Source organism: Macrosteles quadrilineatus, unplaced genomic scaffold (genome assembly GCF_028750875.1).
Source record: "Macrosteles quadrilineatus isolate MER2022 unplaced genomic scaffold, UCM_ALF_1.0 Scaffold_3__2_contigs__length_128488019, whole genome shotgun sequence".
In the NCBI taxonomy this organism is placed as follows: domain Eukaryota; kingdom Metazoa; phylum Arthropoda; class Insecta; order Hemiptera; family Cicadellidae; genus Macrosteles; species Macrosteles quadrilineatus.
The window spans coordinates 28,706,449-28,717,418 of NW_026542596.1; the positions used below are offsets into that span (position 1 = coordinate 28,706,449).

The 10,970-nt window shown below is 37.2% G+C and overlaps 2 protein-coding genes across 4 annotated transcripts in view; both read right to left on the reverse strand.

Moving 5' to 3' along the window:
• Positions 1-10,970, reverse strand: part of LOC128988662 (uncharacterized) — a 33,426-nt gene extending 22,456 nt beyond the window's left edge. For 2 of the 3 annotated variants that reach the window (XM_054410166.1, XM_054410164.1), the window contains exon 1: positions 10,819-10,970. The gene's annotated coding sequence lies outside the window, so the exon portion shown is untranslated. Of the gene's footprint in view, positions 1-10,510; positions 10,757-10,818 lie in introns of those variants that run through there. The other variant, XM_054410165.1, reaches the window with a different exon arrangement.
• Positions 1,508-6,177, reverse strand: LOC128989063 (52 kDa repressor of the inhibitor of the protein kinase-like). Its single transcript, XM_054410919.1, has 2 exons — positions 5,605-6,177; positions 1,508-3,850 (listed from the first exon to the last, which is right to left on the reverse strand). The coding sequence occupies exons 1-2, from the start codon at positions 6,175-6,177 to the stop codon at positions 1,508-1,510; spliced, it is 2,916 nt and encodes a 971-aa protein (XP_054266894.1).

Consider the following 10,970-nt stretch of genomic DNA (forward strand, 5'->3'; position numbering starts at 1 on the left):
TTCATGAATTTTGGCATTAAAAAATTCAAACGGCCGCCATTTTGAAATTTGGAAAGTTAAAATAATATTTTTTTTATAAATGTTACTTACTATAGTGTAAACAATTTTGCTAAGTTTCGTAAAAATATCTCAAAGGGATTTTGAAATAATAAATATTTTCCCCAAAAAAGAAAATGGCGGATTACGGCTAAACTAAGCCGAAATCCAAAAAAAATTATTCTTCATTTTTGACTTATTTTTGCATGTAGAATTAGGTCCTGTATAGCCCATCACACTTTTTTGTGACACCCTGTATTTTATTAAGCTTGACTTAAAATATAATTGGGTAGCCTACAGTTCCGCAGGGAATCTGCAATATATTATCGGTTTGTATATCAAATAGCAGGCCTATCGATTACAATTTGGTTCGAGGAACATAAAAACAATAACTTAATGTTAATGTAGGCTAAGTTAATGTAAAAACATTAACCCTGGAACTGCCAATTAAATTTCTTCAAATGCCAACACTTTTTTCAGCAATTAACATACATTTTTTTAAAAATTCGTAAAAAATATTATTTGTATGACTTAAGTAATGTATTATACATCATTTTATTCAGAAAATAACAAGGAATACAATGGTAAAATTTATTTTGTAAAATAACAAAAAAAAATTTTTACACACCATATTTTTTTATACACAAATTTGATAAAAAAATCATTTCCGCATTTTATGTCTCATGTCCAATACACATCAGAAATGCCACAAGAATTCCAGAATATACATTTTGTTGCAAATTTTATCTAGTTTTTAGAAATAAATTTTGTTTACTGAAAAAGTAATATATTATTCATAAAATTTGAGATTTTTCACATGATGTGCTCGGTGAAAATTCTGCGCGAACCAGACATATGGGAAACATATGTGTCTAGAATTATTATAAGTCATGAAATACAGCACTAGTCAGTCCTAATGTCAGTGACGTAGCCAGGATTCCCAAATGGGGGGGGGGGTCGAGCCACCGGGGGGTCTGGGGGGTACCCCAGTTAGAAGGGGGGTCCGGGGGGTCCTCCCCCGGAAAATGTTTGGAAATATAGGCCCTAAAATGGCCTTTTTCAGCTCTCATGGCATTGAAAATAACCAACTCCTTTGACAGTAATTTTGCTTAGTACGTCCAGGCATATTTTAAAATATGTTAATTGAGACATTTAAAGGCCTTGGTGGATATTTTTTGTTTCTTATTACTAATTGGCTACGTGTTTATAGCCAATTTCTGTGAAAATATAAAATTGTTATAAATTATTAATCTAAGTACTGTCGTGTAGAATTTAGATTGTTACTAACTCATAAATGCTGTAACAGTTTCAATGACCTCTCAGACGCCTTAAGACGTAATTTTCTTAGTGATAGAATAAGTTAAAAATGAGATTAATTGAAGGTTTAGTTGGAACATAAGATATGCAACTCCCAAGGTGAAAGTTTTATTTTAGTACAATAACGATAGACCTAACATGAAATTATTACATTTTACAGAATGAATTTTCTCTTTCCTTTAGCCGCCATCACATTCAAAACATCTTCTGCGGTGAATGGTACAGGATAATGAATAGCCATTAAGGCTAGTCCCGTCAGTCTCTCATTTCCCATCCTATTCCGTAAATAAGTCTTAATACGTTTCAACGCAGAAAATGACCTCTCAGCTTCACATGTTGACACAGGCAGTGATGCCAACACACACAGCAAGTACCTGATGTTTGGATAAAAGTTCTTATCACACGAGTCTATCACTGTCATAAGTTGAGTCGGCCGGTCTGACTTTTTGACTGAACTCCACTTTTGACACCACATGGAGTATTCAGCATTGAGTAATTCTTGTGAAACTCTGCTTTCATAATAAACATTCAAGTTTTCCAAAAGGTGGAGGTCTTGAAGGCTACAGTTTTTTGGGAGGATTACTTCAATTGAGGACATGAACTTGCGGTTTTGATTGAATCTTTCCTCGATGTTGACAATAAGTCCATCTATAGCTGGAATAAAAACTGCTCGTTTGAAGTAATCCTCTGGAGAGCTGTGGGGATGGTTGTCCCGTTTAGTTTGACTTTTAGTTTGTCTCGGGACTTCAATCTCACACTCAAGAACTAACTCAGACATCAATTTGGATCGCTCAAAAATCTTGTGAAACTGTTCTTCGTCTCCAGATCCAGCTCTAAGATCCTTCAGTCGGTTCAAAATGTCGTCACAATATTTAATTGCTGAAGCAAGCTCTTTAGTTGGACTTTGGAGGTAAAGAGAAAGTGGCAGAGTCAGGCCAAAAATGTATTCGCATACTAAAATAGAAACAAGAAAGCTTCCTTTCTCCATTGCAGCTAAGAGGGTTGAAGCGGTTACAGAAAAAGATCGGTTAAGTTCTGACAACTGTCTTAGGCTGGGGACTATTGCTGGAAACAGTTCTACAAATGAGTTTACCGAATCTTGCCGCTCAACAAACCTTGTTTCACAAAGTTTTAGAAGCCTTGACTTTGTTGACTCAGGACAAAATATTTTGACGTTTTCTTTCAAAATATCTCCTGCTTGTGTGTTGTGCCTAAAAAAACTAACAGTCTCTTTTAAAACACCCAAACTGTTTGTGATTAGAGGAACATTGAGAGAGTCAGAAAGGACAAGATTCAAACGGTGACTTGAGCAATGAACATACATAGCTTTTGGAAAAAGCTTTGCGATTCTAGTTTGAACTCCACTTTTGCAACCACTCATTGTAGACGCTCCATCGTACCCTTGGCCGACCAGTTTGTTTTCTAAGTCAATACCAAGTTTTCTGCATGCTTCAATTATTTTTTGAGCAATACTTTCCGCACCTAAATCTACTAATGGAACAAATGTTACAAAATCCTCTCTCAGTGATGAATGTTCTTCATTTGTAACGTACCTTATGCAAATCGACAGTTGTTCTTGGCCAGAAACATCTAGAGTTTCATCCCCGATGATTGAAAAACACTCTGCAGAATTGACATTTGCTGCTAACTTCTCTTGTATTATCTGGCCACAAATACCTATGATTTCATTTTGGATATCTGGGCTAAGGTAGGTTACATTTTTAGGACATTTTATCACGTGGTCCTGGAGAGTTGAGTCGTAAGCTGCTCTATGTCTAATGAGAGCTCGAAATTTCCCATCTTTATTCTTTGGTTTCTCAAGAGTCAAGGGTCCACTGTCATTGTCACCTCTTAAGGGTAGCTCTTGTTCTCCACACAATATTATTGTCTCTATGATTGGTAGAATGGCAGCTCTGTTTTGCTCTTTTTCTTGTTTCCTCCTGTTATCAAGAATGGTGGCTACATCTTCAATTCTCCCTTCTGCAACTTTCAGAAAATTGTCTGCAGAAATTGTAGCCAATTTGTGGTAGTTCCTGTTTGAATGGTGCTGGAACTTCTCAACAGCATCTTTCCATTTTTTGAATGGCTGTCCTACTAATGATGCCGTTCGAACAGATAAATCTCCCTTTCCCAAGCATTCTGAAGAAAAGAGAACACAAAATTTACAATAGGCTCCATCGTTTAGTTTTGAATAAGCTAGCCAGTTCCATCGTTGCAGCCAGTTGTGTTGAAACTTTAGATGTTTTTTCTGTAGTTGTGTGGTAGGAAACTTAAATGTTGCATCTGGCACAAACAGTCCCTTAAGTATATTTAGTTTCTCTTCGTCACTAGTATTAACACATTTATTTGAAGAATGAAATATGCTGCTTGAAATGCTTCCAATGTCCACTTCAGAGCAACTTACTTGTAAATTAGAACAACTTTCTTGTGAAACAGGTCCAGGAAGATCAAGAATGGGTAAGGGTGTATCGTCAATTTTCCCCACTTTCGGTTCAACCTAAAAATAAGGCTAATAACTATTAGTAGGATTATAAATAGGTAATAACAAATCTAGGTCTTTATTTAAAAAATCTAAACACAGCTCAACCGTTGACGTGAGTTAAGTGAATTTCAATATTGTTTACTTATATTACGTTTCAACTGACGCTAAATCACTAATTTGTTATTAAGTTCAAAATTGGTGATTATTGTTTTGATTGCAGAATTTAATTTGTATGTACAACTTGGAACACTGAAATGACATCATATGTATAATTTTAACCATCACATTTCCACAACTCAATGTGAAAAATAAAAATCTAAAATACGCCAAAAACTACTTAACACGTTGAGTGCTGAAAATCTTTAAACAGGCGCTCGCCATGGCAGTGAGGCGTTGCCTCGGCGCGACACTGAATCAGCAAACGCAATTGGCATTCAAATATTTCAGTCTGACCAATCACAGAAGATCAGTGGTGATTGTGCTCCGTTGCCCTGTGAGTGGACGTAGTTCACTGAAACACCCAAAGGTAGCAGCACTGCCTGGATCCGTAGCCACAGTACCAATGGTGTATCGTACCAAAAGCAATCCTATATCGTAGAATCTACCAGAATGGCTTGTAATTAATTCTTTTACAAGAATATTGTTGTGGCCTACTTGTAGCAGAATTAATGGTATAATATTTCTTTCAGTAAATATTACGTTATTTTCTTCGATATACACCACATTACTTTCAAGTTACGTTGTTCGAGCTGTTATACTACAAAACATAACCTAGCTTAACTTAACTCCTGATTTTACTGGAAGAAATTAACAATTAATTGTAACAAAGTACACAGTGAACTTACCTCAGATACGTTTGTATCATCATTTGATTTCCTTTTCTTACGTGTTACGAACTTATCCATAACTATTACCCAATATAAAACATAACAAACCACTGTACCGGACGGTAAGATACGATTCAGGGCGAGAGCGGCGTTGCCAAACTTCACCGAATAGGGTAGTGTTGCCAGATTTTGCTTCTCATACGAAACCATAGATTAAAGTTACCGAACTTAGTTGCTGTATTTAGGCTATATTTATATCTGAGCCTGATTAATCAGTTGGCTTACTAATCTGTGCCTTAAAAATAAGAAATAGGGAGTAGTATAATATATAATTTTACATTTAAGTTAGTAAAAAAATATATATATATGGCCGGAAGGGGGGGGGGGTCCGGACCCCCCCCTGGCTACGTCACTGCTAATGTGCTACTAAACAATGTAATTCAACAAAAATCTAAACTAAACATAATTTGAAAAGCATACCTGCTAATTTTTGGACTATGTATCCACGGTAACGATCAACTCCAAGAAGATAAATGTTCACAAACAGTCACATAACAATAATAAACCAAAATTATAATTCACTTTCTTATTTGAAATAGCCTACTCAGGCATAAACACAAAAGTAATAAAGTAAAACACTCAAGATTTGATTGTCAATAGCAATATTTTTACAAGGAACTGCAAAAATTTGGCCGAAGGCAACTTGGCCAGAAGAGGGCGATTGTTGTTCCTGACTTTAGTCAGAGTCACTTTCATTTTCTGTGGCTGGTCTCTTTTTTTTTACTTTAGTGGCCTGTAAAAGTGTTCCAACCTCCCAAAGCACTGTGGGTGAACACCAACATTACACCCAGGGCACCTCCAGCTGCTTTTTTTTCCGCAGACGGGACAGACTCTCCTTTGATTCGATGGAAACTGCACTAGATTGTGTTCCAAGGGATTTACTTGAACAGGTTCTGCAGGTGGTTGTTGCCTGACAAGTGTTTCAACAATATCCACCATGAATCTTTTCCTTGAAAGAGGGTGATCTGTGTTCCTGGAGTATAAAATGTAGGCGTTTAGCATGGCCATGTCCATTAGGTTGAAGAATATCTTTCGCCAATACTTGCGAGTTGGCCTGGTACATGAGTGATGATATATGGATTTATCTTTTTGATCCACACCCCCCATAGATAGATTATACTTGTGAATAACTAGGGGTTTCACAGCTTGTAGCCCACTGCGACTAACTATATTTCTATCCTCCGCATGGCAAGCAGTTGTTATACGATAAACGGGTTTCCTCTTCTTTTTTTGCTTATAGCCGACGAGCAACACCTTTCCTTTCCTGAAATAAACAGTTTGACCTGCCTCATATTGTGTTCCTACCACTGCTCGGGATAAATCTTTAGACTTCTTGTTTACTGTACCAGTTAGATATGTGTCGTTGCGTAACAAAGCTTCGGCTAGGGGTAGCTTAGTGTAAAAGTTATCTGTAAAGACATGATGATGTTTCCCCAACAATCGAGTCTGATTCATCATCTCAAATATAACTTTTTGAGTGAATGGATCATCTCCATCACTCAAAAAGTCTTTACCACTATAAAGGGCAGTATGGAGCAAATAACCGGTAGCACTGTCACATATTTCAAATTTTTTAATTCCAAAGCGCGCATGTCTCTTGTTAGGCATATATTGTATAAATATTGTCCGATTCTTCATTCCTATCATACTTTCATCGATTGCTAGGTTCTGGGAAGGGACAAAATGTCTTTTGAAAGCATCATTCAAGTGATCTAGGAGTTTCCTTATTTTCTGCCAAGGATCATAACCCGGTTCTCCTTTAGCGATAAAAGGCTCTGAAGTGAGATGAAACATTGACGATATAGCCTGGAAACGGTTTCTTGACATAATTTTCAGGGAAAAATGGAACTCTCTGGCTGAAAGATTGGTCCCAATAGTCAATAAGATTTTTTTTTCCAATTAGGTCCATATTTATCACCAGCGCTATATACTTCTTCATTTCACTGTATGTTACGTCAACCCAGTGTCGTAACCGTGACTGTCCCCTCAATTCCCCCGACAATCTCCTTCGAGTTACTTCTCTGGATGCATATGCATTGGTTTCAGTTGTGAATAATATCCAGATTGCGTAGGGGAAAAACAAATTGAAGTAAGCAATTGGCTTGCTGTTGCGGGGTGGACAGTCTCTAATCCCAGTATTTCTCACAGTAAACTTAGTTTCTATATCCTCCCCTTCAGGTTCTGGGGGGTAGACCCTTGTCCAAATAGGCCTAGTAATATTTGGAATTGGGGGTATTCCTAGCCTAGCTGCTGCATCCCCTCCAGGACCAGGAGGTGGAGCAGGTGGACCCAAACCTACGGTTGGTACATCTAGGCCTACGTCTAAATCTGTTACTTCTCTTTGACTGGTATCTAATTCACTGCTATGTGGGACATAGTCATCTTCTGATCCAGAGGAGAAGTCTGTAACACTATGTTCAGGTGTCAAACCATAAATGTCTACATCAAGATCTGATTCATCACCTGTCTCATCACAAGGCTGACTTACTGATGGGCTTGCCCCTAGGCCTACCGGCACCACGACTGATTCTTCTGATTCCACTCGCTCAACTTCAGAATCAATATTATCATTAGTTTCACTAAGATCGTTCATCAATAATTCACGTAAATCACTGGAACGTCCTGCATAATTTTCCATTGTAAAAATATCAAGTTTGTAATCCAACAAAACAAACTAACCCCCACACATAATGTCACTTCAAAGTCCACTTTGTTCGCTAAATATTCACAAATAACAATGGAAACTACTAAAACACTCTTTGAATATAACTAAACGAGTTTATCAATAAGTACAAACAACTTTTTGATCCGAAAAACACGCAAAAACAACGAAATAAATACGAGATAACCGACCGTGTTTACAGACGACATCACTACTGCATAGAAACAACAAACACTTTTATCAACATATGTTAGCAGGCCCGCCAATACAATAAAACGTAAAAACTGTCATATTAGCAGGCAGCCAACCTCTTTGGCTTTACATTGATGCATAAAATACTTCGTTCCGATGAGTAGAAGCTTATATATATGAAAAATACTGGATCGGTCATTTTGTGACCGATGGCACTACGGAACGGACCCTGTCGGTCATAAAATGACCGATCGGCAGTTCCAGGGTTAATAAAAACTTAAATTGGTATTTTCTTTTTAATCATTGGTTACCCTTAAGTTATTTTTGTGTATAACTAAAAAATGGAAGAAACTAGGCTACATTTTTGAACCCTATGGGGTAGGCCTAGCTATATCAATGAGTTTTGGTTAACTTATTGTTTGTTTAACGTCCTATAAAATATAAGTTTTTTTTTTGTTTATATTGAATATTGATAACTTAAACTTAAGTTAGTTTCATTTATAAAGGGAAATAAATAAACAAAAACATAAACAGATCATAATTTAATGTTTAGGCCTAGGCCTACATAAAAAAAAATTAGAAATGATATTGACCCGATTATTTATACTGTAATCACAGTGATTATGATCACTAGCCTATATATCGATCCTTAAAACAATAACATATCGCAGGTTCTCTGTGGAACTGTAAGTTTAAGTTAACTTAGCCTACCCTTATAATTTTGCAGTGTGTTTGGTAAGTAGCCTACATTTTATAAAATCAAATTGATAACTTAAGTTTAAGTTAAACAACAGTATTTACGGGTAGCCTACACTTCCATATCTGTTGGCACAAACAACCAAATGAGTAATAATGATTATTCGATTGTTTAATCCGATACATTGTTTGGTTAGTTAGGTTAGGTTAACCTTACCACACACCTCCACACCCACCTTCGGCCTTAGGGTACACTTCCATATCTGATGGCACAAACAACCGAATGAAAATATCGATCGATTGTTCGATATATCGTTTGGTTAGTTAGGTAAGGTTAACCTAACCTAACTAACCAAACGATATATCGAATTAAACAATAGAATAATCAATAATACTCATTCGGTTGTTTGTGCCAACAGATATGGAAATGTACCCACCCATATTTTTCCGAACTGTCTTAAAATAGCAAGAACCATTCCAATTTTCAAAAAGGGAGACCTTTCAGTGATGTCCAACTATAGGCCAATCTCCATACTACCAGTGTTCTCCAAGATCTTTGACTGTCATGAAAATACAACTGATGGCCTACCTTGAAAATAATCACTTACTTTCTGAGGCGCAACACGGTTTTAGGCGCGGACGCTCAACGACCACTGCATTTACGTTCCTTGTTGAGAAAATCACTAAAGCCTTTGAACAAAGAGAGTCAGTCCTTCTGAGACTCTGCGATCTGAGCAAGGCCTTCGATGTCGTGGGTCATGATCTGCTCATAGCAAAACTTAGAGAGTATGGAGTTGGAGGTGCTGTCCTTGACACCTTGTCATGCTACCTGGCCGACCGCAAGCAGGTTGTCTCCCTGAATGGTGCTTCCTCTTGTATTAGAAACGTCCCACACGGAGTACCTCAGGGCTCGGTGCTAGGCCCAATCCTCTTTACCTTGATGATAAACGACCTGTGGCTTGATGAATCCACCATGTTATTTGCAGATGACACCACCCTCATATCACAAGGGAAGGATATTGGACAGGTTCGGACGGAGACTGACCACCTACTGGAATGGGCCAAAGACTGGTTCAACATGAACCGATTCAAACTGAATGAAGACAAAACTCAATCGCTGCTGTGCACCCTGAAGCTTGATCTGCATAAAGACGAAGCCGAGAAACTTCTTGGGTTTTGGCTGGACCCCAGGCTAAGTTGGAATACACACATAGATAAGGTATGTACAAAACTTTCCGGAGTACTATGTCTTTTAAGAAAGCTTTGTTACGTCATCTCAACGACCTATTTACTAAATGTGTATTAAATGCACTTTTCCATAGCAATGTCACCTATGGCATAGCGATGTGGGGACACGCACCACTAACTCAGGACATTCTCCTCTTACAGAAGAAGGCTGTAAGAGTTATAACATCCTCAGACATTGACGAACACTGCCGGCCTCTCTTCATGGAGTTAGGAATACTAACAGTGCACAGCCAATATGTCCTAAGCAGCCTGCTACTCCTGAAAGATAACCTTCACCGTTTTGAAATGAGGGAAAACCAGCATAGCCATAACACTCGTAAGGCCCAAGACCTCGATCTGCCGCAGTGTAGGCTTAGCCACTCCATCAAAAGCTACCCTCGCTCAGCTATCAAGATCTTTAATACGCTGCCAAAAAAAGTGAGAGAGTTGGACAGTGCGAAGTTCAGGGCAGTACTGCACGGCCATCTGGTAAATAGACCCCTCTACTCATTAGAGGAATTAAAGGAGGTGCCACTGAAAGATAGCTGAAAACAGCACTCCAGTAGGTTAGGAATAAAATCGCCACAGCCAAATAACAAAAATTATTTTTTTAAGTATATTTCTGCAAGAAGTTTGTAAATATTAACTTATTAAATATTAATATTAAGTTTGTTTGTAATATTAGTTTTTAAATAATTTGTAAATAGTAGGCCTATGTTAACTTAATATGCCTCTGACACGGTCTATCCGACATTGTCAGTCAAGGATTAAGGACACAAGTATCAAGTAAGTAAGTACCGGTACCTAACTAACCAAATGATATATCTAATGATCGATATTTTCATTCGGTTGTTTGTACCAACAAATAGCCTATAGAAGTATCCGTAACTTATTTACATAGGATTCCGGAATCAAATATTTTAATCTATATCTACCAAAAATTGCATCCAATAATATTATATATCGATGGTTTTTTTGGAAACTCTACCCAATGTTTGGTAACTAACTTACTTAAGTTAATCCTAACCTGGTGTGGTCAGTAATAGAGTAGGCCTAAGTAACCATAAATTTAACTCAACATTCCACATTCAGTGATATTAACTTTAACCTTAAAACCACCATATAAATAGAACCTTCTCCATTTACATTATTCGAATTTCCCTCTTTTGAGGAAATCTAAAAATAATATGAGCAAAAGACAAGTGGAAGTGTGGAACCTTCTTGCTTATAGGCCTAATATGTTTCACTAGAATAAGTTAGCAGTCTACATCATAAAGTACTTTTCTAATAATATCACGTGTTGCAAATACTGTACGTACATTAAAATAATTAATTGTCCAGTAAATCAATGAACACTAACTAGTTTAAACACTCTTTTTAGTCTTTCACACCTACGTCACGCTACATGAACCATGAATGATATTTTATTTTATTAAAACTGAAGAAAGTAAAGTAAACAAACGACAAGGAC